We start from the raw sequence: 27,855 nt of genomic DNA, 5'->3' as shown, positions 1-27,855 counted from the left end.
CAGCCTTGACAGTCTCCCTGTGCCGCCTATTCCAAGCCTTTACTCCCCTTAGTATGAAATAGTTCTATCCAACCTGTGCATAGCATCTTTTGAGCTTAATTCATAAGGAAAAAATGTGTATTTATTTTGTGCTTTCCACACCGTAGGGACATCATGAAGCACGCCCAGCCAAAGAAATGCTTTTGAAACATACTCGGTATTGTGCAGCAGAATACAGCAGCCAATGCATTCACAGCCAAGTCCCATAAACACGAGAGATTAAAGTTAGTTTGCGGGGGTGGGCGGGGTGGGGGGGAATGCAGGCAGTGGGAGTATGGCAGTACCTAGGGCCAGGGGACCATTTACAATGTGAATTAAAATTAACATGGTGGGAGAGGTGGGGGGACATGAAGGGAAGTTGTAAATTCAACAGTTTTGTGGAACTGGAACCAAGGAAACAGGAAGTGGCTGTTGCTGACAAGATGAGTTCAGAAATGGCTTGGGGAAGACCAGGGAGAAACTAGGAAATGATCGAGGGTCACAGGCAGTAACTGACAGAATTCTTTCAGTAATGGTTCAACCTGAACTGTAAAAATGACTCATAAACAGTTTGTTTTGGACTTGCTGAGAAATAAAAACTTTATTGTTGCATTTGACAGAACATGACAAAATGTTACATTTACAGTACATTTAGTTCATCTTGTGTACACTAGTTCATCATTTTCAAATTATTTAAATTCACAAATGAATATAGAGCCCCTGTATCCTCTTTTGTGTATGTCTTTATGTATTTCTTGCGTGTATATTTCTGTATGTCTTTACACTTCAGTACACATGCACGTGCAATCGCTATGGGAATCCACTGCATGAAGTAGATCCGCAGACTTCTTATAGAACATTGTAGTGTCAGGCACAGTGAAATCTGTGGATAGAAAATCGTAGGATTAGTAGGAGAACCAGTCTAAAGTGCTGATATATTTAAATGGTAATTTAAGTGGCGTTCCTCCCGGTATGTAATTATCATTTTAAGCTGTTTCAATCCATATCTCAGTCAAAAAGAATCATAGAACCAAGGGGAAACATTTCATGTGCAGCCGGAGGGAAGAAAATACAAACCAGTGGAATAAATGCTGGAAATATGAAATAAAAACAGAAAATGCTGGAAAAACTCAGCAGTTCCGACGGCATCCGTGGAGAGAGAAACAGAGTTAACATCTCACGCCAGCACAACTCTTCTCCAGAGCTTCCAGTGAAATAAATATGGAACTTTAAATGTAAAAATACAAAATGCATTGCTTTTAAAAGTAAGATATTGCTGTTGTGTGTGTTTAGGTCATATCAAATCACGAGTTATTGGATAATCACGGCTTTGATTCTTTATGACTGACATGTTCTCATCTGGGTTTGAGACGACATGTTGATCTCTGCACTTGATCATATGCCGATCATTGAAACAATGTTGAAACAAAGAGAATTTCACTCTGTGCAATAATAAATAGAATCCCTTAACTGCTTAAAGCCCTGGTCGCAATAACTAGAGGCCATCAATGTAAGATAGTCCTTAAGAAATCTTATCGGCAATTTGGAAGAAACTTCTTGAACCAAAGGGTGATAAGAATGTGGAACTCACAACCACAGGGAGTGGGTGAAGTGAACAGTATAGATGCATTTAAGAGGAAACTAGACAAACATGTGAGGGAGAAGTGAATAGAGGGTTACGATGGTAAATTTAGATGAGTAAAGATGAGGGGAGGCTCGAGTGGAACATAAACCTGGCATGCATGGACTAGTTGGCTGAATGGCCTGTATCTGTGCTGTATATCCTATGTAAATTCTGTTATGGTTTTTTTTTTGTTGTTGTTCAAAGTACAGACATTAGTACTGCACACTTACTGGATGATACACAGTGGAAATTGACAATCTGAGAGCGTGTTTCAATCGGTGAACAATTTTCCAGGCACTTTTGAACTGGTTCAACTGAGTAACATCTGGATTCCAGTCCTTCAAATTCAATTACTTTTTCTAATTGCACAAATTCTTGTATAACTTTGCAGTCTGAAATTAAACAAGGCACAGTTTATTGCTGTAGAAAAAATACAGGTAAGATGATGGTTTAGGGACAGAACATGATTTAAAATGAGTTGAGATTCTCTTACCATCTGTGCAGGATTGTCCTGGATATGTCCATGATTCAAAAAGACCCTCAACATCTTTGGCTTCCTCTTGATTTGGCGTCATCAATTTTTTCTCGCCATTATTAATTCCACAAATACCACACGTCTTACTCATCATCTGATCAAGTACAACCTACGCACAGGCAAAAAACATCAGTATACCAACTACAGTTCGAAGTTACATTTGAAGCTGCAATGTGTTAATAAGCATGAGGTACCTCCACTTTTACTCCATCAAAGTACAATTGGTCAATATTGATAGATGGTGCTTCTAAGCAAATCCCGGTATCTTTCTGCTGGATAGTTACAACACCTGGAACAAGACAGACATCCATTTTTCCAATCAGCTACTTAGATCTTCTGACAATTTATATGGAGCAACTGTTGCTACTAAAATAATGTGAGAAGCAAAGGACTTTCAAGCTACAAGACAATTGTAACGTAGATAGTATATGGACTGAACTGTACCTTGAGTGAAGTATGGAAGAAAAAACATACAGGCCTGAATTTTGTGCTCGTGGGGCGCGCGCGATCAGCGGGCCCAGGAGCGGTTGGAAACCGGTCCCTGACCGCGATTGGCCCCCCCGACCACGGTTTCACACGGGCTGGCCAATTAACAGCCAGCCAGCATGAAACACGTGCTGAAAAGCTCAGTGGTGCCAGGGCAGGGGCAGGAAGAGGGCAGGCGTGAGCACTTCCACTGAGCTCCCTGAAGGAGACAGCTGCCTCTGGGAGCTGCAGACCTCCAAATGATAAAAGAAAGCACAAAAAAAAAAGCTGCAAAATATGTCCATGCAGCACCATCAAGCACCTGAAAGCACACCTCATAAAAATGCTGTCCCCAGATATTTCTTTTTAACTTTATATCCTAACGGAGACTTCATCACGTCCTAGGATGAGGTTTCATCGAAAATATAAAGGCCGGCTGGCTGATTGGCCCCTCTGCCAACCTTAAGGTTGGATTGGATGGGCCACGATAAATCACTTACAATTGCCCCATTAATTTGCTTAATTGCTCGCTTGTCAGCGGGTTCTCTTCCAACTGCCAGGCACACCTGCCAAGCAAAATATCGCGCGATGACTTCTGGATGCTCACCCGCTGTCATCTCACGCGTGATTTTACGCCCATTTGGGTCAGGCGAACGCCCGCCTGCAGGACATGAGTTCTACCCACTGATTGAAGTGATGCGTCAGCAGATGATGACTGCCTGTTATGCTTTTTGTCTTTTAGAAAAAAAATCCACAGCAAAGGGTTGTGCTATTTACTTTGGCATTGAGTTGAATACGAGGAAAAAGGCTCACAGGCATCTTTCAAGGTATTTCTATTTTCTATAGTTAGTCTGCCTTACCTTTTTTAACTCCATAAGAAATGAGCGGGATGCGACCATAGATCCCCTGAAGCCTGTTCCTCCATTCAGTATGTTCACGGCTGATCATCAGCCTTAACTCCACTTTCCCACCCACTCCCCATATCCCTTGAGCCCCAAAGGTCTGTCTAGCTCAGCCTTAAATTTACTCAATGGTGGAGCACCCGCAACCTAGTGGGGTGGAGAATTCCAAAATTCACAACCCTTTGGGTGAAGAAATTTCTCCTCATCTGAGTCCTAAATGATCGGCCCCTTATCTTGAGACTGTGCCCCCCGTGTTTTAGATTCCCCAACCAGCGGAAACAACCTCTCTGTGTCTAAATAATTTGTGGACAATTTTTTGCCAATTAATGTTTTTGTGGCCTATCGTATTAAGTAGTGCAAGAGCCGATGGTGAACAGTGCAATTATATGGTGTGATTTTCTCAAGTATAAACTCATGGCAATGAAATAACTCTTATTTGTGCAATTCACCATGTAAAATGGTGCCAACACATGCTGAAGTGAGTAAGACAAGAAACCCAGGTTCTGACGTCTTTATTTGCTTGTTCCCTGATATGCAGAAATGCAAAGAGGTTAGCAAAATGTAAGCGTGCTACCAGTCGCCTGTTAGGAGTGGAAGATTTACTCACCTCGTAGCTGTGGAATCTGCTCCCTCAGATCTCTCTCTGCACCATTAACCAACAGCTTTATCCCACTTGGTATAGGAATTGCTTCAATACTCCTGTGTAAAAGCAAACACACAAATCCTATTGAAGCAGCTGTAAATGTTCTATAGTATTGGAACAATGGAAAATATGGAGTCAAATAACCAAGTTCACTTTTCCCCACATTTCCCCTTCATGGACTCCAACCCACTGCTCCTGAGGGAAGCCTCTGCATTAATTTCCTTCATCCCTAACGGAACAGTGTGACCTCAATTATTCACCATTGTGAAATATCTCTCCCCCACCCACCCCCCCGACCAGAAAAAATGAAACCAGTAGGAAGGAAAGAAAGAAACAAACAAATATTTTGTATCCTCATCATTCTCAAGGAGTCCAAAATTGTTTCACATACAATGAACTTCTTTGAAATGCAGTCACTGTTGCAATGGAATTTCATGATTGTCCTGTTAACAATGTGTATTTTTACTCATCCAGCCCATGGTTAACTTCATAAATTTAACTAATCTTTCCAGCTCTTCCGGCTTTAATACCACATTTGGATTCTAATAAGCAGTGCGGTATCCTTAAAAGTTCTTTGCATTAGCAATTCAGAGCCTGCACTAAGCTGGTTGCCTGTGTCCACTAATACATTTAACAGTGGACCCCCCAGCATGTAGCATTGAAATATCAGATACATTAAATTGTCACATAATTTGCCATTCCCCAGTCTGACAACTTTACTTTCTTCCAATGAAACAATCACGTCATCTAGAAATATACATTAAAGGCATGAAAAATCAAATATAATATAACTTACGTATTACTCACTGCCAGCACCAGTTTTATTTCCTTCTTCTTCTGATCAGCTTCAGCACGTCTAAACATTAATATAAACTTTGGAGATTCTGAACAATCTTGGGTCAGGACATACCAGCATCTATTAGGTAGTGAATATTTCAATTCTACCTCATCAAAAGACTTAACAATTGCAAATTCTGCAGTGCACTGACCTATAGAACAATCAAAGAATATTTGCAAAGAATCACTTGATAGCCATCATACAAGTTTTGCTAAATTCTCACTGAGTTGCAGTCAGTATTATTAGTAGTAAGTGGGGTTTCATTTATTGAATTCCAAACATTTTTACTTGCAGGATACATGGGCCTTGAAATGATTATTAATGAGATAAATGCTAACGTGGTCAGCCATCATTCCTTTGTCCCTTATTTTAATGGGTTGGTTAACCTTTTTAAAATAAGCAAGTTAAAGCCAATGTTAAAAAGAGAGACCGAGCAACACCAGAATAATGTATTAATTATTCAGCCATTAATACTCCAACAATAATTGCTAGGCTGGCATTTTATCTTTAGAATTACACATTAAGCTCTGTGATTGGTTCCAAAACCCTGAGAACCAACACACCCTCGAAAGAGCAGAGGGAAGCATTTCCAATATTGCTGATGTGCTCATTCCCCAGGGAGCATCTTATTTTGGTTAACAAACATAAATCAGCATTATGGGGGAGGTGGTGTTGTTAGTAGCATTGTCACTAGACCAGTGGCCCAGTATAATGCCCTGGGGATCCTGGGTTCAAATCCCACCACAGCAGATGGTGAAATTTTCATTAAAGCAAAAAAAAAATGGAATTCAAAGGCTGATGATGACAATGAAAGTGTCGCCGATTGTTGTTAAAAACCCATCTGGTTCACTAATGCCCTTTAGGGAAGGAAATCTGCTGTCTTTGTGACTCCAGGCCCACAGCAATGTTGTTGACTCTTAAAATGCCCTCTGAGCAAGGCCAATTAGGGGTAGGCAATAAATGCTGGCCTAGCCAGTGATGCCCAACGTCCCATGAATGAATAAAAGAAAAATGGGCTTCAAATTAAAATAAGGACAAGTTTTCACAACGGTCAAGTGCGGAGGTGAGAATTTGAAATAGTAATTACGTTGGTTTATTGACAGGAGCAGGTCTGGGATTTCGTTTATGCTGCTGAATCCTTTCTGTTGCACTCGTGTACTTATTGCGCGCAAGGGCAATGTTGTGGGGATCTGCCAACCCTGATAATAGGCTGTCATCTGAAATAGAAACAAAAAGATTCACACTGGCACAAAAGAAGTGTGAAAAGAAGTGAGAAAATCACAGTCAAACAACAGTAAATAAATACCTTGGGCAGTCTGACGATTGTATCAATTGTATGTGGAGTTGTCAGAGCCACCAGTGCTGTAATCTGATGACGAGGATTACGTTTGTAGGTTTGAGAAAACCCGAATGAATAGGCCAGTCCTGGTATATAGTCCCCAACCCTGATCCAGAAACAAATGGTTGGGATCTTAATATTGCGTATAGGGTACAAAGTGAAGAGCAAGCCGAGACAATGATATTATAATAACACTCACACTTTTGCCTTATATTTCAGACTCTCAGGAATCTTCCACCATTGCGTTTTGAGCTTGACTGCTGGATGACTTGCAAGCTGACCATTTGATACCTTAACGGAGACTTTGTATTTGTCACAGTTTTCACCCCATCTCGCGGATGTCTACAGAATGTTGAAAGAAATAACAATGAGACAAGGGGACACTTTACCCAAGAGTGTCTGCAGAAGGCAGGTAGGTTAGAGAAGAATTCGTCATTACCAATACTTTGTGAGAGCTGGGTACTGCTGCATCGGCACAGATTTTCCAGTTGCTCGTTTCATCCAGTTCCACGAGACGCAAATGTACCCTAGGCAGGTCAGATTTCACCTTCACATATCCAGTGAGCTGGTAGCCTTGTTGTGTGCCGTTGGTCCTTCTTGATCGAAGAAGGACAACGAGGGAAGGTGGACCCACCTTGCTAATCAAATAGCGCTGCAATCATAAACACAAACGCCACATTTTAAAAAATGAACACCAAGGCCACAAAAATCTCTTAAGCACTGAAAACTTCTTAAACAGCTCTAGCGACTATGAGACAAACCTGCTCAGATGATCGAAGGCTGGATGAACTACGGCTGGCGCGTCTTGATCCAAGGATGGATGAACTACGGCCGGAGCGACTTGATCGAAGGCTGGATGAACTACGGCTGGCGCGTCTTGATCCAAGGATGGATGAACTACGGCTGACGCGACTTGATCCAAGGATGGATGAACTACGGCTGGAGCGACTTGATGTTAACCCAGAGCTACGACGTTTCCCAGTAAGGCGACTCCAGCCAGAGCTGGTTCGTACTGACTTTCTTTTGGTTGTGTACTAAGCAAAACCAATTTACAAATTGATAATCTGAAGATGCAGATCAAGAACCAGAGAACAAACTGTCTCATTTACTGGTGGCTATGTTAATTATTTGGTATTTATTATTTAAATGTATCAGTGCAAATGTACATATTTCAGTGTCACAATATGATTAATATTTACTACAGGTATTCACCAATATATTCTTACATAACAAATTATTAAATCAGGTTCCAGACAATATGGCTTACACAATTTACATAAATATCCAAATGTCACAGAAAAAGAATTGATAATTGTTGGAGAAGAATATTATCTTACCTGGCTTTCCTGAAATGGTTTGAATGCAAGTTCCAGGAACTGGAGACTTTGCGACTGTGAAAATATATTTTAATAAATAATCGGATCACTTTCTCCTTTCCATAGAGTCTATCAAGTGATATTTACATGGTAATCACAACAGTTTGTCTCCTAGATAATGATAGCAGCACTAGAGCTTCCTTAAGTTCTGGAAGGGGACTTCCTAAAACCACGTTACTGGATATGCTCAGGCCCCTAATGGGACAGGATAAGCATGAAGATTTGCCCAAGGTGCTTTCCCCACCATCCTCCTCTATCCCCACTACCCCACTTTCACAGAAAATGGCAGAAGTCCTGGGGCGATGGGACTGGATTCCACCCCAGTCTCCAGTCCTCATGGGGTGATTCACCTCAGTTTTGCCCAGGCTTAGATTTTGCACCCACAATGTCCAATTTAGAAAAAAAGTCCTTCATTCTCAATTATAGTTTTCACACTGAAGCAACAGCACCGAAAATGACTATTTGGCCCATCATACCTATGCTTTCTCTTTCAATCAATGAAGATACTCAGTAAATTTCAGACCTGAACTGTTTGGCTCAACATTAAGGAAGTTAATTCTACAATTTCAGCTTGTGCTCCAACAGACAACAGATCAATAAGGCCATAAGACCATAAGTCGTAGGAGCAGAAGTAGGCCATTCGGCCCATTGAGTCTGCTCCACCATTCAATGAGATTTTGGCTGATCTGATTATCCTCACTCCACTTTCCTGCTTTTTCCCCATAACCCTTGATTCCCTTACCGATTAAAAATCTGTCTAGCTCAGCCTTGAATACACTTAAGGACCCAGCCTCTACAGCCCTCTGTGGTAAAGAATCCCACAGGTTCACTACCCTCTGAGAGAAGAAATTCCTCCTCATCTCTGTATTAAATGGGTACCCTCTTACTCTGAGATTATGCCCTTTGGTCCTAGACTCTCCCACAAGGGGAAAAAACCTCTCAGGATCTACCCTGTCAAACCCCCTAAGAATCTTATGTGTTTCAATAAGGTCGCCTCTCATTCTTCTAACCTCCAATGAGTACAGGCCCAACCTACTCAACGTCACCTCATAAGAAAATACCTCCATACGTGGGATCAACCAAGTGAACCTCTTCTGGGCTGCCTCCAATGCCAGTATATCTTTCCTTAGATAAGGGGACCAAAACTGTTCACAATATTCTAGGCATGGTCTAACTAGTGCCGTGTATAGTTTTAACCAAGACTTCACTATTTTTATACTCCATTCTCTTTGAAATAAAGGCCAACATTCCATTTACCTTCCCTATTACCTGCTAAACTTGTATGCTAGTTTTTTGTGGTTCATGCACGAGGATCCTCAAATCCGTCTGTGCTGCAAATTTCTGCAGTCTTTCTCCATTTAAATAATATTCAGCTCCTCTATTCTTTCTGCCAAAGTGCATAACCTCACATTTTCCCACATTATATTCCATCAACCAAGTTTTTGCCCACTCATTTAACCTGTCTATATCCCTCTTGTAGACTCTTTGTGTCATCCTCACCACTTGCCTTCCTACCTATTTTTGTCCACAAACTTGGCAAAAGTACATTCATTTCCCTTATCCAAGTCATTAATAAATATTGTAAATAATTGTAGTCCCAGCACTGATCCCTGTGGCACTTCACTAGTTACAGGTTGCCATCCTGAAAATGACCCCCCTTATCCCAACTCTCTGTCTTCTATTAGTTAGCCAATCCACTATCCATGCTAATATACTACCCCCAACACCATGGGCTCTTATCTTATTAAGTAGCTTTACATATAGTACCTTATCGAACATCTTTTGGAAATCCAAATATATTACATCTATTGGTTCCTTTTATCTATCTTGGTCATTACCTCCTCAAAGGATTCTAATAAATTTGTCAGGCATGGCTTCCCCTTCATGAAACCATGCTGACTCTGCTTGATTATATTATGCACTTCTAAATGCTCTGCTATTACATCCTTTATAATAGATGCTAACGTTTTCCCAATGACGGATGTTAGTGCCATGCGCCGCCATATGAACACACTCGACCTCTCCCTCCAGCAGCACCGCCGCACCCTTTTTCAAAGCTGCGCGTGCCCCCAGTTTCATTTTATTCTTCGCCTCATCCGTCGCCTCAACAAAAAACTTTTTCTCTTTCTCTCAAGTGCTAAGGAACGCAAGCTCCAACAACTCATCGACACCAACACCCATCTGGGACCCTCCACCCCTGCTTGTCCCTCCGTCCCCACCCCATCTTCCAATCCCAGCCCCAGCCGCGTATTCACTATACTCCCTGACCTTCCCCACTCCGATGCTGAACGTTCAGTGCTCAGCAAAGGACTTAGTTTCATACCCTTACGCCCTCATCTCAATGAATTTCGGGCTCGGCATGATGCTGAACTCTTCTTCCGCCGTCTTCGTCTCCGTGCTCACTTCTTTGGGCAGGAGCCCTCTCCCCGTTCAACAGATCCTTTTACCCACCTCCAATATTCTCCCTCCACCTGGACCCCTCCCTCTGGATTCTTACCTTCTCTTGATCTTTTCATTGAGAACTGTCAGCGTGACATTAGCCGTCTCAATTTCTCTGCTCCTCTCACCCATTCTAATCTGTCTCTCTCTGAACTTACTGCACTCCGTTCTCTCAGGTCCAATCCCAACATTGCCATCAAACCCGCTGACAAGGGTGGTGCTGTTGTTGTCTGGCGCACTGACCTCTACCTCGCGGAGGCTGAGCGTCAACTCGCAGACACTTCCTCCTACCTCTCCCTGGACCATGACCCCACCACTGAACATCAAGCCATTGTTTCCAGGACTGTCAATGACCTCATCTCCTCTGGAGATCTTCCTCCCACAGCTTCCAACCTGATAGTCGCCCAACCTCGGACGGCCCGCTTCTACCTCCTACCCAAAATCCACAAACAGAACTGTCCTGGCAGACCGATCGTGTCAGCCTGTTCCTGCCCCACGGAACTCATTTCTCGTTATCTTGACTCCCTTCTCTCTCCCCTTGTCCAGTCCCTTCCCACCTACATCCATGATTCCTCTGACACCTTACATCACATCAACAATTTCCAGTTCCCTGGCCCCGACCGCTTCCTCTTCACCATGGATGTCCAATCCCTCTACACCTCCATCCCCCACCAGGATGGTCTGAGGGCCCTTAGCCTCTTCCTTGAACAGAGGCCTGAACTATCCCCATCCACCACTACTCTCCTCCGTCTGGCTGAACTTGTTCTCACACTGAACAATTTCTCCTTTAACTCCTCTCACTTCCTCCAAATAAAAGGTGTGGCTATGGGTACCCACATGGGCCCCAGCTATGCCTGTCTCTTTATGGGGTATGTGGAACATTCCTTGTTCCAGTCCTACTCCGGCCCCCTTCCACAACTCTTTCTCCGGTACATCGATGATTACTTCGGTGCTGCTTCATGCTCTCGTCGGGACCTGGAAAAATTTATTAATTTTGCTTCCAATCTCCACCCCTCCATCATTTTCACATGGCCCATCTCTGACACTTCTCTTCCCTTCCTTGACCTCTCTGTCTCAATTTCTGATGATAGACTGTCCACCATTATCCATTACAAGCCTACCGACTCCCACAGCTACCTCGACTACAGCTCCTCACACCCCGCTTCCTGTAAGGACTCCATCCCATTTTCTCAGTTCCTTCACCTCCGTCGCATCTGTTCTGATGACGCTACCTTCAAAAACAGCTCCTCTGACATGTCCTCCTTCTTCCTTAACCGAGGTTTTCCACCCACGGTGGTTGACAGGGCCCTCAACCGTGTCCGGCCCATATCCCGCGCATCCGCCCTCACGCCTTCTCCTCCCTCCCAGAAACATGATAGGGTCCCCCTTGTCCTCACTTATCACCCCACCAGCCTCCGCATTCAAAGGATCATCCTCCGCCATTTCCGCCAACTCCAGCATGATGCCACCACCAAACACATCTTCCTTCACCCCCCCGGCGGCATTCCGTAGGGATCGTTCCCTCCAGGACACCCTGGTCCACTCCTCCATCACCCCCTACTCCTCAACCCCCACCTATGGCACCTCCCCATGCCCACGCAGAAGATGCAACACCTGCCCCTTCACTTCCTCTCTCCTCACCGTCCAAGGGCCCAAACGCTCCTTTCAAGTGAAGCAGCATTTCACTTGCATTTCCCCTAACTTAGTCTACTGCATTCGTTGCTCCCAATGCGGTCTCCTCTACATTGGAGAGACCAAACACAAACTGGGCAACCGCTTTGCAGAACACCTGCGGTCTGTCCGCAAGAAAGACCCAAACCTCCCTGTCGCTTGCCATTTTAACACTCCACCCTGTTCTCTTGCCCACATGTCTGTCCTTGGTTTGCTGCATTGTTCCAGTGAAGCCCAACGCAAACTGGAGGAACAGCACCTCATCTTCCGACTAGGCACTTTACAGCCTTCCGGGCTGAATATTGAATTCAACAACTTTAGATCTTAAACTCCCCCTCCCCCCATTCCCACCCCGTTTCTTCCCCCTCCCCTTTTTTTTTCAATAATTTATATAGATTCTTCTTTTCCCACCTATTTCCATTATTTTTAAATCTACAACAAATACTTTGTTAATCTTTCCACCCCACCCCCACTAGAGCTGTACCTTGAGTATCCTGCCATCCATTCTTAATTAGCACTTTTCTTAGATAATATCACCACCTTCAACACCTCTTTGTTCCTTTTGTCTGTGACATCTTTTGATTATCTGCTCCTATCACTGCTTGCTTGTCCCCACAACCACCCCACCCTCAACTTCTCTCTCCCCCCGCCCCCCACCTTAGACCAGCTTATATTTCACCTCTCTCCTAACTATACTTCAGTTCTGTTGAAGGGTCATGAGGACTCGAAACGTCAACTGTTTTCTTCTCCACCAATGCTGCCAGACCTGCTGAGTTTTTCCAGGTAATTCTGTTTTTGTTTTGGCTAGTAGTTACCTGTTTTTTGTCTCCCTCCCTTTTTGAATAAGGGTGTTACATTGGCAGTTATACAATCTTCTTGGGCTTTTGCAGAATCTAAGGATTCTTGGCAGATTACTACCAGTGCATCCACTATCTCTGTAGCTACTTCCTTTAATATCCTAAGATGCAACCCATCAGGTCCAGGAGATTTATCGACCTTTAGCCCCATTAGTTTCCCTAGTACTTTTTATCTAGTGATAGTTATTGTATTTATTTCCTCCCCCACTTTTTCCCCTTGACTATTCAGTACTTTTGAAATGCTATTAGTGTCACCTACGATTTGCAACACTTCACAAAAGTGAATGTTGAATCTGATGGGTGAATATTTCTTGCAACTTACAATTCCTCAATAGCTGTCAACATGATATACATGTAGCTTAAAGAATCTGAAAATAAATTGTTATTGTAATATTGCTTACCTCAGTGTCAATGCATGTTCTTAGAATGCCAATTTACAAACTTATTTACATATGCTCATCTTCAATATAACAAATAAAACATGTTATAATGAGGGAAGGAGCTGGTGGGGTACTTAGTGTGATAAATAGCTGGCCTATCATTCTTAGTGATCTAGTTTAAATCCAGCCCAGCCAGAGAGGCTAGGAGACTTCTGCCTCTCTTGGCTGGAAGGATGTTATGGGAGAAAAAAAACTGCTTTCTCCACAACCCTTTGCTAGTGGGAAATTTTGGAAGTTTTGGGAAATGGTAGAACAGAGTATGATTTTGAGGCCGATGCCTTGCTGAGGCAGAAGAAGAGGTTTTTTTCTCAATGAAAAGTGTTCCATTTCCCAACACAGGCATAAAAAGGACAGGTTATTGGCAGGAATCAACAGTTTCCACTCTCTGATTACCTTGCTACCGCGCACAATTCCACTGCCGAGTTTGCTTTTGGATAATTGTGAACGTCTGCTGCTGCTGATGCTGCTGCTGCTGCTGCTGCTCTTGTTGCTGCTGCTGCTCCTGCTCCAGCTCCTCCAGTTCCTCTTCTTGATTTTTGTTTTACTGGGGAGGGCTTGCAAAGAACCTTTCTTCTGCTTATACTTTGATGAACTAATTGGAAGTGACGATTTTCGAGTGGTGAGACTTCTTCTTGACTGCGCCCTGCTGCTGCTGCTGCCGCTGCTGCTGGAGCTTGAACTGGACCAAGTGCTATTTTGAGTTTGAGGCTGTGAACGAAAAAGCATTTTAAGGTAACTTGTTTTGATGTAACAATGGCTCACTGTGCAGGTCAAAGCAGAAAAAGGGGTTTAGGGAGGACTCTGGGGTTTCTAGCAAGCCTGCCATATTGGGGACAATGATGGCAAGTTTAATTCTTTTCCTATAGAGTGAAATGAACGAGGTACACAGCCAATTACCCTTTCCAATGCAGCAGATCAGTTTGTTCCTGTGCAATTGGGCTACTGGAGAGGTTTACTTGACAGGGTATCAGAACAGGGACCTTGCTTAGCGTTTATGGCCCAGCTACTCGATGACAACTTGCTGGACCATCAGGGATAGGTTTTGAAAATTGTGTTTTGCCCCATTACACATTAGCACTTTCCCTAACCAAACATAATGCTTTGATTAGGGCTCCCACGCTTTGATAAAAGCAAAATACTGCGGATGCTGGTAATCTGAAATAAAATCAATGTGCTGGAAAAACTCAGCAGATCTGGCAGCATCTGTGGAGCGAGAAACAGAGCCAATGTTTCGAAGAAGAGTCATATGGACTCGAAATGTTAACTCTGTTTCTCTCTCACGCGTTGAGATTGATAGGGAATGATCCAATGGATTTCTTTGTTTCAAATTTCCTGGCTAAAGGTATCTTGAAGTTCCAAGATCCTGTGATACATTGAAGGTGCAATGTGAGAGTTCACTAGATATATTAGTCAGAAGGTACCTGTGAACCTGTTTTCATCAGTCTCAGTCGATTACTACTGCTGTGAGCTTTGTCCGGTCCTAACTGCTTGTCAGTAAGTCGAATTAGTTTTGAAGATGCTCTGGATCCTGCTTGTATTTCCAGCACAATCTTTTCAATTTCTGAGTCTGAATTAACTAGAAATAAAAGATTTTTCATGAGTTGACAGCACTTACAATAGGTCATGTTGACTAACTGGTGATGGGGAGAGAAACATATTCATTCAGAAGCCTCTATGGTGCAATCTTCAAGGAGATCTAAAGACACCAATATTGTTTAGTGTTCAGCATGTCTGGTGTTAATTTGTCAAGGTACTGTCTCAACACACTACTGACAATCAGCACCACAACTGATTAGGACCATTCAACCCATAAATAGTGATTTGTAGTGGGCCAGAAGTTTTATTTGAAGGGAAGAAGGATTCATGTTTTACTCACTGATCCTCCAGCCCTTTATAATAAGCCTATCCCACCTTTAACCCATTCCAAGTTGATCTAGAAAATGAAAGTAATCTTGCTGATAAGAGGTAAAGTCAACAACATGACTTGTGATGGTATAGTCCTATAACTGATAGTAGGTGAATATGACAAGCTTTGTGCCAGGTTTGTTCTTGGGAGCCCTTCTCCTCCATTTGAGAATCAATTTAAGAGAAAAGACAGTGATCAGGGATGGAATGGAAGAAGAGGACAAAGCAATTTACACCTTATGTTGGTCATCCAATTTTCTTAGTTGCATCATCCCTATCTTCTTATTCCCAATACCTTGCCTTTTCCCTCTATCCCTTAATATCTTCACTTCCTAAATTTATTACTTACCTTCTATCTAAGCATCTCAATTAAAAAGAAAAACAAACACACAAAGAAACCACAATTATGCTTGCCAGTTTCTATCTATCCTAAACTTTGCACAGGACATTGTTAGGAAATAAACTATTGTCTCCTACTCTTTGAGACAGGTGTTTTAGCTCAGAATGCCATGCAAAGAATGGGTACAACTATGATGCATTGAATATGGCTTCCTTCTGCACTCTTAACTTTTAAAGACATAGTTTGTTACCCAGATGCTGTAATGAAAAGGAGAACAGTACAGGAATCACAAAATGACAATTACAATCACAGTGAAATCCCTGTTGGATTCGTATGTAGCTGTAAGTACACATGGTAAGGCTGTGGCCTCTCTCTTGTCAAACTGACAGAGCTACAACTCAATGAGTAGCATAGTTAATCCAATAGCTGCATCATCAACCTCTTGCAAGCAGTTGATGACAAGTTAGTTTCTTCTAGTTGTATGCAGTTTACGACTATCTTCCTCACTATTTACCACCTTACCAAATTTCGTGTCATCCACGAACTCCTTGATCATATCCCCTACATTTAAGTCTGAACCATTTATGTACACCACAAACAGCAAGGGCCTCAGCGCCGAACCCTGTGGAACCCCACTGGAAACAGACTTCCAGACACAGAAACATCCCTTTAACATTACCCTCTGCTTCCTGCCTCTCAGCCAATTTTGCCTTGGATCCCATGGGCTCTTAATTTCTTGACCAGTCTGCCATGAGGAACCTTATCAAAAGCCTTGCTTAAGTCCATGTAGACCACAACAAATGCATTACCCTCATCAACACTCCTGGTTCCTTCCTCAAAAAATTTGATCAAATTTGTCAAACACAACCTTCCCTTAACAAATCCATGCTGATTATCCCTGATTAATCCATGCCTCTCCAAGTCCTTCAGAGTTCTTTCTAGTAACTTCCCCACCACTGAGGTTAGATGGACCGGCCTGCAATTTCCTGGCCTATCCCTTCCCTCTTTTTTATTAATGGGACAACGTTTGCAGTCCTCCAGTCCTCTGGCACTTCTTATATTTTAAAAAAAACTAAGCTTTGATCCAAATAATTTGCCAGGTATCATCACCTTTAAGGGAAATGCTTTCTCATGCTTTTACCTGGTGCAATCGATAGGTTCAAAGTATGTTCTCCAATCAGCCGGTATAATGGAATATGTTTGAAGGGAAGAGCATTTTCCATTCTGGCATCCACACAAGCTTTGAAGCCGAATGTAGTTGTTGCTGCACACGTGCGATAGGATAAGCGATTGGGAAGAAATGGACTTTGCTCATCTTCCGAGCAAGGTACTTGGTCAGACAATGTTTCTGGAGATAGATGTACCTACCGAGACACAAGGAAATGAAACATAGTCATTAGGCAGTGGCATAAAGCATTATTTTCTAAACTGTCACATACCAGGAGAAATTAAAGGGTTAGTATCAGGCGGTATATAAAAAGAATTAAAATATAATTCAAATTAACCCAATGACGAGTGCCACAGCAATGAATACCTGTGTGGATGGGAGCAGGTGCTGGCGTAGTGGACAGTGTAATGCTCTGGGGACCTGGGTTTGAATCCAACCAGGGCAGATGGTGATATTTGAATTCAATAAAAAATCTGGAATTAAAAGTCTAATGATGACCGTGAAACAGCTTTTGCAAAAACCCATGTGGTTCACTAATGCCCTTTGGGGAAGGAAATTCGGCCTACATGTGACTCCAGACCCACAGCAATACATTTGATTCTTAAATGCTCGCTGAACTAGTGCTATTCGGGATGTGCAATAAATTCTGGCCTAGCCAGTGTCGCTCTCATTCCACGAACGAATAGAAAAAAAAAAATGATTACATTTAACAAATGAGACTTACAGCAGTTCTAGCACTTGTTGCACGAGATGACCTAGCTGATGATCTAAAGCGTTGGCTGGAAATGGTTCTTCCTGGAGTCGAAGGTAAAATCGGGGTTACTTTTTCCGCAGACAAGCTATCGGTACTTCTTGAAATAGCATAAACCTGAGAACTGCACATTAAATAATGTGTGAGGCAATTACAGTATATCAAATATCAGATAGTTATCAGGTAATCAAACAAGATGGCTTTACTCACGTTATGGATAGAATCCAGTTCTCCCTCTCAGCTGGTGAACTGTCAATCCTGATATTTCTCTCTTTTAAGTTTATCTTTGCAGTTATGGTCACGGGGATAACTGAACGGGCGTTTGCTTGGAGTAGCACACCTGACTGAATCTGAGGCATATTTATTCCCATGAAAACTCTGGTATGTACGGACACACTGCAAAATAACAGAAGGAATGAACAGTAAGCAGGCCTGGTAAGGATATGAAACGTTATAAATCTCTGCAGCGAATGATAATTCATGTTAAGATATATTTTAGTGACAGTATTCCTGGCTCTGAAAACAAAATCGATTGGAGTGAATACCTTGGGCTGAGGTGAGCATTCAGCTGAATTCTGGAAGTGAGCAAGCGAGAGATTTTATCAATGGGGGGTTCAGAGTGGGCATCAACTGAGAAAAGAGAATGAAAAAGAGCATTGTGACCATGCTGATTTCTCAGGGAGCGGTATATTTCATATATGGTCTAGATCTGTGCTACATTACTCTATGATTCTATTCTATACTAAGTGCTATAATTGTTCTAACACATGTTCACATGCCAATGGTTAAAACCTTCCTTACACTGAACTCTTGCCAGCTGTAAACTGTGCCAGTTTGTGGCCAAGCTAGGTGAAGCATAAAGGGTGAGGAAAGCATCATCTCTCTTTGACAGAGGACGGAGCAGCACCTGTACCGATTTCATCACTATCTTGACTAGTTACTCCCCAAACTGAAGGGAAACTTTGCTTTTGAGTTCAAACGTTCATAAGAATCTTACTTTTCACACTGGACAGTGCTATGGCAGCTGAAGTGAAGCTCAGTTCCATTGGCAGACCAATTACTGTAGGTACAACACGTCGTATCTCAGCTAGGACCAATGCCTTGGAAGGATTTAAACTAACTCCTTCTTTAAGTTTGTTCGTGTATTTGATGATTAGACTAGGGATTTTCTGTAAAAAAAAAGTATTGATAATTCAATGATACCAAAGTCAGTAATTACACAGATCTCTCTGGGGTCAGTTCATTAAAAATATTCTTTTACTTATCAGCTTAGTACCTGTTTAATTTCATCAAGATCTTCCTTTGTCACTTGAGCGAAAGCTATCTCTTGTCCAAAAAGTTTGATGTATGCTGAAGCCAGAGGTTTCTCTTCTGGCAATTCTTTCCAATTTAGCAACTGGAGAATGGAAAGATTTAAGTATGAATACACAGGTCTCATGAGGTGTCAGCTGTGGCTCAGTTCATAGCACCCTCGCCTTTGAGTCAGAAGGTTGTGGGTTCATGTCCCACTCCCGGAAAAACCAAGAACTGTGAATGTACTCGAAAGAGTTACATGCGAACTGTTGATAACTCGAAAGAGTTACACAGGTCTCATTGGTCCATATGACAATAGATTATACACTTCTTAACAAGCTACCATGCTAAAGTGCCCCCACCTTGTTTACGATGCGCCGAATGGGTCTACTGTCAAATTTTCTAAGGTCTGGTGCACGACCACTCATCAGCACCTCCTGGAGACCTTCTGCCCGAAAGCCAACCTTTGTAGATTAAAAAGAAACAGTATGAAAAAGAACTGTCTACAAAATAAACTGGAGTAATAGATTCACAACTGGTTCAATCTGGTGGCACATTACCTCTATAAGATCTGATGAGCTTCCCAGAGCATGACCTCTGAGTTTGGCCAGCAGGGCTGTGGGAATGATACTGCCGGAAGTCTTAAACAGAAGGGCTTTAGCAGATCCTCCCGCCATCAGTTTGTCTACATCATAAGAACAGAACAATGAAACAAGCACTTTTGTAGTCCCTTATCAACAAAATACTTGCACTAGGCCACATTTGTCATTTTAAATTAACACTGATTGCATGGTAGTTAATAGCAACTTGAATACAGTTTATGATCTTTAGCTAATTGTATATTACACTGGATATTTCATGAATTATCATGATAGCTGTATGATATAAACACATTACTGTCTATTTAAAAGAGGAATTTGAAGGCAATAACTTCAGAGTGCTCCATTTAAAAATCAAAGGAAAATACTGCAGATGCTGAAAATCTGAAATAAAAGCAGAAAGTGCCAGAAAAACTCAGCAGGTTTGGCAGCATCTGTGGAGAGAGAAACAGTGTTAACATTTCGTGTCTAATGTGTCTCTTCTTTGTTCTGAAGAAACATTAACTCTCTTTCTCTCTCCACAGATGCTGCCAGTCCTGCTGAGTTATTCAGCATTTTCTGTTTCCATTTAAACATATGTTATTTCTTTCATTGTTAAAACTTGCAACTATTTAAGCTATCGCTATAAACTTCTCTCCTGGCAGTGGACCAAGATACGTACACACAAATATGTCCCCACGGTAAACTTTGCTGAAGCGATGACCAAGTTGCTCAAGTTTGGGACTTATGGTATTCATTGCTAGATTGCAGGCAGCAGCCCTGTGAAAGCCAAGACATTTATTAAACAATGGGATTTAATACTGAATAACCTGCGAATGACCTGGAATACTGGTTGTAAAAGTCCGGTTACTTACAGCGAACTGAAAGATGGAAGTGAACTTCTAGTGACAGCTCTTATATAGGAGTAGGTGAAACTGGCCACCTGCAAGCTGGTCTCTGTTGTCAGTGAGCCAGCTACCGCAACTACTAAAGTCAGAGGTGGTTTGGTAGCGAATAGTACCGCACAAGCTATCATTCGTTCTTCAGGATGATTCTTTCGATTGAGGAAGATCTGTGCAGTGATACGTTGTACCTTGGAACAGATGATTGAAAAGGACAATTTAACCCTGTGGTAAAGCAGTATGGAGGTGGAAATCGACTTGGGCTAGATCAGTGGTGGGCCACATGTGGCCCATCAGGGTTCTGAGTGCGGCCCGTGATACATTTTGTTGACCGTTGCCCACGCGCAGGGTTGCCAGATTCTGCTGGTTTCCGCCTGCGTGGTTTTTCTCCTGCCGGTATTGTGAAAGTGATGCACATGCAAAGCAAGCGCACGTGAAGTGAGGCACGTGCTGATTGCACACGGCATTGGCTGTGAGAGCCGTGTGGTCCCTCTGCATCCAATCAAAGCGCTGCTACGGTTCAATCGGCACGCCCCGCAAATTCTTTATTCATGGCATCATGGTTAGTTCGCATGCCCAATTTCAATCTTGTGGGCCCACTGAGATGAAGGAGGGCCACTCATTCATCTCTCTCACTAGCCTGTGGTTGCCCATCACTGGGCTAGATAATCAGCCCTTCGAATTCAATGAAATTCAACGTGGGGCAAAGTGCATAACGGGCAACCACTGCGGTGCCTCCCATTTTTGCATCCCTCCCTGCGACCAATATTCCCAAGTGTCTCAGTTTTAATGAATGGTTAAATGTGATCAATTTCAGAAATAAACTCCCCCCCCCCCTCCACCCCAAGTCTCTCATTTTCAATTAACTTTATCGAACGCGTTAAATGTGATTAATTTCAGAAGTAAACTGAAGCAGAAGCCAATTTCACAACCAACGTCAAGAAAAGAAATCAGGCTCTCGTACACTTCGTGAGTCTTTCCTTGCAATGTTCCGCAGCGCCATGATAGCCGTAAGCCGGACATTCAGCGAGATTCTGGAAGCCATCGTGCCAAACCCAGGCAGCAGTTTAATGATATTCTTGATGCTGTCCGACTGCCCCGCATTGCCGATCACTTTGAGGCCGAGGATAACGTCCTCATCGTTGGGCCGACTGCTGGCGTCGATGAGTAAGTTGTGGATGGGCTGGAACACAGGGCTCAGTTAGCAGATGTGCAGGAGTCACACAAACACAGCAAAAAACAGGTCAGACAGACAGACGAGCATCAGCTTACTTTCAGTACATCATCAGGACAAACTGGCTTTTCTGCACAGTGTCTGAATATCATAGAGCCATATGCAAGGAGTGCAAGTTTACGGGCAAACTGGTGACGTCTCACTTGGTCAAGGCCGATGATTTCCTGCCGAGAGAAACCAAATTAGAATAACCATTATACTTACAGTGCACGTATTAACATGGTGAAAGTGGCAATAGTGTTCCAAAGTAGATTCCTGCGGAGTCGAGTGGTTATGGGGTACTGGACAAATACTCCAGAGAACTTGAGTTGAAATCCCACATGCTGTAGAATATGAAATCAATTTAACAATTTTGTATGCTAATAGTGACCATGACATTGTCAGATTTTTGTTAAAATGCCAGTGGCTTCACTAGCGTCTATTTGAGAAGGAAACCTGCTGTTCATATGCGCTCTGCCCTATTTGTGCTTCCAGTCTGGCATCATTGTGGTTGACTGTGAAGTGGCCTAACAATTAGTTAGTCTTCAAATGTTCCTTACGGCGGCTGGTGATGGGCAGTAAATGCTGACCTAGCCAGAAATGCCCATATTGCAAGAATGATTTTTCTTTTAATAGGGTACAAAGGGTAGACTAAGTGCATACTCACTTTCGTCACCTTTAGAACTTCTCGGTTGGTTTTAACCTGGTACATTGCAAGAATTAAAGCCTGAAACATTTCGGAATGGAGTATTTCAGTTTCTTGAATTAAGCTCTTGAGGCATTTCATAGTTTCTATTGTTCCGACTGCAGGAAGTGCCTCAAGGAACCAATGCCTACAATTAGGAAACAAAGAGAGTTTTCATTCATTCCCTTTCCAGACACCACATTAGTATTATCAAAGTTGTTGGGTCACAGTCCTGATTTTCCTGGCATTGAGGTAGCACCTTCACCGTATAGGTATCACCGGGTCAAGAAGAAGCCTCACCACTGCTCTTTCAGGGCAACTAGGATGAGGAGTAAAATGCTGGACTTGTTGCCATGCCCATATCCCAGGAATGAATTAAACGAGCTTCTCCATACGGTGAGCCATTTCCGGAACTGCCTGACTGGACAATAAGGTCATGGATTACTCTGAAACTTTTAAAATTATTAATTGAGGGGAAATTGTTAAATGCTCATCATTTGTCACTATAAGGTCTGACATAGACTAACTCCAACTTTGGAGGCTGAAGTGTCATTCCTCTGGCAAAGCATTTCCATTGCCCATACCAGCTCACTCGTCCTCTTAGTTTTGAGATTGCCTGGCTTGTGATGGGTTCTGAGATTTACTGTTTGGATCCGCCATTCTTAAAGAGAAAAAAAATCTGACCATAATGGACCATAATACTTGAAAGCTGAAAATCCCAAATAGTGCAGCCTTTGATAAACTTATATGTTGTATTTCACTTTAAATAGACACCTCTTAAGGGTGGCAGAATACGTTGAGACCTGGGGGGGGTTGGGAGGGAGGGGTTGTCCCTGCCCTTTTGCGAATCACCACAGACCTAGGTAAGGGTCCCTGCTCAAGGTTATGAACCATGGCCAATTGCAGAACCAATGAAATTGAAATTTGAGAGGTGATGGTGGAAGAATGAGAACCTGGAGGGACAATAGCTGCTTACAGCCAGCGGATCCGTCAGGAGGAGTACTTGAGGTCCCTTTAAGCAATGGGAAACCACTGCAGCTCATGCATTCTTCTCCCTAGTCATATTGTTCATTTCTCTTTACAGATGAAAATGGGAGAATCTTACAAGGAACTTACAAGGACAGCCAAGATCACTCAGCATGGGGAAATGAGCAGAGGAGCTGCCTGTAGGCAGAACACCACTACAGACATCGCTGTTGGGTGATTCAGTGGGTTTTGATTGAGACTGTTTAAACTCATGCACTTTGGATCTGTCAACTCATTTGGCCAAACACATTACACTTGCTAAATTTAAGTCATAAATCTCCTTATAATTAAAAACAGGTTGAGATGTAGAATTGTGAACGAGAGCTAGAGGCAGAAGGGTCTGTTGGGTTTGATATCGCTGGATAACAGTCATCGCTAACTTTACAACTCACAATATTTTGCAGACAGTTATAGTTGGACAAAACTTTCATCTTAAATTGCAATATTAATACTCTTGTGATAAGGTACCTTTGTTCAGCTTGATGCTTAACCCAGATCCAAATGTCTGAAAATTCTTTGTATGAAACTGAACGGAAGAGCTGGATAAGCTGCAACAGTCTCTCTGGAGCATCGTTATGAACTTCCTGCAGATTGTACTGAGCCATGTGATTCAAGGTATCTTTTATCTATTTTAAAAAAAGGTAGAAAATGCCATAAAATTAAGCCCTTTCACTGAGGTACTGTTGGCAGAAAGAGCTGCCTGGATGAGTGCAGTTTCAACAACACTCCAGGAACCCAACACAATCCAGGACCAAGCAGCCCACTTAATTGGCAACCCATTCAGGACCTTAGACATTCACTCCCTCCTCCACCATCTTACAGTGGCAGCAGTGTGTACAGGTACTGGACCCCTTATCCGGTGCCTCAAACTCCAGAAGGACCCAAAAACCAGGTCCTGTGCTGGGAACTACAGTCCTACAAAGCTACCATGGCACGCTGAGCCCCTGCTCTTTGGGCCTGGGATTTATGGTGGGAGCCGGCCTGGTCGGCCCGTCATCCCTTCCCGGTTGGGTCCAGTTCAGCGGAGAAATCAGCCTAGTGTTAAGTTATCTTATTTCCCCCATCGCCCACCAGAGGACCCAGAATCCAGAAAATCCCCATGCCCGGTACACATCTGGTCCCGAGCATCCCGAATAAGGGGTCCAGTACCTGTACCATCTACAAGATGCACTGCAACAACTGACCAAGGCCCCTTCGACAGCACCTTCCAAACCCACGACCTCCACCGCCTAGAAGGACAAGGGCAGCAGATAGATGGGAACACCACCACCTGGAAGTTCCTCTCCAAGCCCACACTATCCTGACTTGGAACTATATCGCCGTTCCTTCACTGTCGCTGGGTCAACATCATGGAATTCCCTCCCTAACAGCGCTGTGGGTGCACCTAATGGTGGGAGCTGGCCTTGTCCGCCCTTCATCCCTTCCCGGCTGGGTCCAGCTCAGCAGAGAAATCAGCCTGGCTTTAAGTTATCTTATTTCCCACAGTTCCACATGGACTGCAGCGGTTCAAGAGGGCAACTCACCTCCACCTTCTCAAGGGCAATTATGGATGGGCAATAAATGCTGGCGTTACAAGGGACCCCGCATCCTATGAATGAATTTAACAAGGAAAAGAACATTTGGTGATATATTCACCTGGGCGATCAGAGAACTTTGGCTCTTAAACAGCCAGAATGGTTGCTGGAGTACATCTCTCTCACTGTCATATTGCAAGCTTCGTTGACTAATTAGTTCAGGTGTTGTTTCCATGTACGGTGTTGTGACTGACTCCAAGATAAGGCTTTGTCTGCAATAGAAAATATTCCTCAGAGGCTATCCAGAACTAATGTGACAATGAAAGAAAGTCAAACAGCACTATTTGGGGGGAAAAGCTCAGGTTTGGGTCACGGGGGTGGGGGGGGGGTGGGGGTGGAGTTTTTGTTTAGCAACCAATAATGGCAACCTTTTGGTCTATAATCAGACTTTACTGTAGTCTACGAAGCTTTACACTTACAGATATTTGAAAATTTTAAGCTACAGACACTCTTAAGAAATAGAATGTAATATGAAATGACGAGAATCATTAGATGAAAACTAATTATTGACACAATGTCCAAATCCTTACCGTGCCTCCAATCGAGTAATTCCATCAAGTTCATGGAATGGTGTAAACTGATGCACTTCTCGAACCCTAGCTTCTTGAATGATTGCGCCAAGCATCGTAGGCTTCAGAACGATGGTGAAAGCAGCGGATGCACGTATATTCCTGGCTCTCTGATGATAGGAAAACATCACCATGGTTACCATTCTGTCTATTTCTATTGATAGGTTCAGAGAACAAGGTGAGGTGTCCAATAACCCAGCCCCCCCCTGAGAGATGAGAGAATGTTGTTTTGGCAGGGGAAATGGATCAGAACCTACAGTGATCTCGTTTTTTTTTTTATTGTGAGTTAACTTGGAATAATTTGAGAAAGAATTGATGATGTAAAGTGTACCTGCTGACAGGAAGGGCAGAGTTGGGTGTAGGTTGTGCCAGCTTGTCTCAAGACCCTCTCCTGACAGTTGGTGAAGTCTTTGGCTTTTGTTACAACTAAGCGATCCTTTCTTTTGTCCTCTTGAATTATATATCTTGCATGGCAGATTCCTTCAATTCCAGCCTAAACACGACCAAGTGAAATGGAGTTATTGTATGAGACAAAGGAAGCAAAAGTAGATGAAGGATAAAGTATGTAAAAAAAATAAAAAGTACCTCTTGTAAATCATAGAAGTTTTGGGATTTCTTGACGGTGATTTGAAAAATATTCAGGATTCCTCTGAGGATGTTCAAGATATCTTCAGGTAAATTTTCAGAGGTAAAGATAGTTCCCACTCGGCCATTTACATACTCAAACTTCACAGGTTTGGTCAGGTATGGAATCCACTTTTCCGTCAGCTTATGGAGTGAGGTAAACGGGTCTTTGGGCCAAATCCCATTAAGCTCTTGAAGTTGAGGACTTTCCAGCTGAGATTAAGATATAACAGGAGATGAAAGCTGTGCTGGTGCCAACACAATGCTTACCCCACAGCCTGGTTTTAATGATGAGACAATTGGATTTTTGCATACTGTTTTATGGTGAAATCATATGCCCATAACTATTTCCAACTCTACAAATGGATCAGAGCTCACCAATCCCTTAACTCTGACTTCTTGTGAAAATGCCTGATTTCCTGCATTGAGCCATCGGTGGGCATGGAGGACAGACCCAGTGTAGTATCAAACTGGGCTTATGAAGTGCTCAGAGACTCACTTCCCTGGGTGTCTTGGACACTTTTCAATGCAACTTCCCTCCATTTATTTACTTATAGAGTACAGGGCATTGCCACCTGCGCACTATGAATATGTAAATTTTAACTAGGAGTGGAGCCAATAACACCTACAACTTGGTAAGGTATGAAAGGTCCATCCTGATTGGTATTCCAGCCAAGCAATATAGATGGGACAATAGCTGGTTGCACCAATCATCTGAGATCAAAGCTTTTAAACACATATCGTAATTACAGGGTAGGAATAGGGCATTTGACCAAACAGGTCTGTGCTGTTGTTGATTCTCCACACTAACATCTTCTATCATCTAACCTTACTGGCATATGTCCTATCCCTTTCTCCCTAATGTACTTAACTAGGTTCCCTACTAAGCTAGAGATCCCTTACTTTTTCCCCTTGGCCTTAATTTGGTCTTGTTTCAAATTATTCTTAAAGAGAGCTCAAGAATTTCCAGAGGATCTCACTCTTGTCACTTTCCCTTCCTGAAGGATAGGAGCAGGTTCACTTTGCACCTTGGCATGGCTGGGACCTGGAAATCCATGGTGTAGGAAATCGTGGCTGAAATACGTATCACTATCTTCCCACTTACACCCTTAAACATAGAAACTAGGAGCAGGAAAGGGTCATTCGGCCCTTGGAGTCTGCTCTGCCATTCAATATGATCATGGCTGATCCTCTATCTCAACGCCATACTCCTGCGCTCTCCTCATACCCCTTGATGCCTTTAGAGTCCAGAAATCTATCTATTTCCTTCTTAAATATATTCAGTGACTTGGCCTGCACAGCCTTCTGTGGTAGAGAATTCCATAGGCTCACCACCCTCTGAGTGAAGAAATTTCTCCTCATCTCGGTCCTAAATGGCCTACCCCGTATCCTTAGATTGCGATGCTTCATTCCTGACACCAAGGGAATTATAATGCTAAAGCTATCAAATCATTGTTAATAGTATTGATTACTGTACCACTGTTTGAGAAGTTCAGGTCTGATGTAAAGAATGGAGCTTATGCTTCAGTTTTTTATGTACAACTCATTCTCATGGCTTAAGAGCCCCACCCAGTCCCTTGAGTGCGGTTATTTTTTTTTTCTTTGCGCTTGCTCCCATTGACCCAATATTGCAGAAAAATCCATAAACCTGCTTACTTGTAGAAGGTACTGTCTCACTCCTAGTCCCCTGATTCTCACTCTGCTGGTGATTCTAAACCCAGCTTTGTTCAAGCCTTTCTCCGGCAGCCCAGTCAGAATCACGCCTTCATACTTGTAAATAAACAACTTGCTTTGAGAAAAGCTGGGACCTGTGCAAATTAAAATAATAAGGCAGCATCAAATTGTAAAATATAAAATTAAAATGGCAGCAAAATATCCCAGTGTTTGAATAAGAAAAAATATACATACTATATTTGTTGAGTTGGTCACTCCCTGGAAATTAAGGAACAAGTAAAAGTGAGCAGGAAAAAGGATTTTTTATCAAATGTACAAGAATTTGCTTTTAAAAATAGGGGGAGAATATTCAATGGCTTGACTTACCCGCAAATGCAAGGGCCAACAAGAAGATGAGAGGTTTCAT

At 42.8% G+C, this 27,855-nt stretch overlaps 1 protein-coding gene across 1 annotated transcript; it reads right to left on the bottom strand.

The window, feature by feature from the left end:
* Positions 1-599: 599 nt before the first annotated feature.
* LOC144692816 (vitellogenin-like) lies at positions 600-27,855 on the bottom strand. Its single transcript, XM_078561892.1, has 34 exons — positions 27,816-27,855; positions 27,432-27,583; positions 25,737-25,988; positions 25,483-25,644; positions 25,113-25,261; positions 24,644-24,794; positions 23,477-23,634; positions 21,965-22,130; positions 21,357-21,482; positions 21,049-21,267; positions 20,058-20,275; positions 19,865-19,962; positions 19,165-19,289; positions 18,967-19,068; positions 18,588-18,707; positions 18,309-18,480; positions 17,857-17,941; positions 17,522-17,707; positions 17,285-17,435; positions 16,534-16,756; positions 14,569-14,723; positions 13,541-13,855; positions 7,702-7,755; positions 7,126-7,398; positions 6,804-7,016; positions 6,564-6,706; positions 6,332-6,470; positions 6,113-6,242; positions 4,984-5,176; positions 4,152-4,243; positions 2,372-2,466; positions 2,136-2,286; positions 1,873-2,034; positions 600-901 (listed from the first exon to the last, which is right to left on the bottom strand). Exons 1-34 carry the CDS (start codon positions 27,853-27,855, stop codon positions 798-800), a joined length of 5,274 nt encoding a protein of 1,757 aa, XP_078418018.1. The 3' UTR covers positions 600-797.

Source organism: Cetorhinus maximus, chromosome 17 (assembly GCF_964194155.1).
Source record: "Cetorhinus maximus chromosome 17, sCetMax3.hap1.1, whole genome shotgun sequence".
Lineage (NCBI taxonomy): Eukaryota > Metazoa > Chordata > Chondrichthyes > Lamniformes > Cetorhinidae > Cetorhinus > Cetorhinus maximus.
The sequence above is the reverse complement of the archived record's forward strand: the minus strand, read 5'-3'. Positions and strand labels throughout refer to the sequence as shown.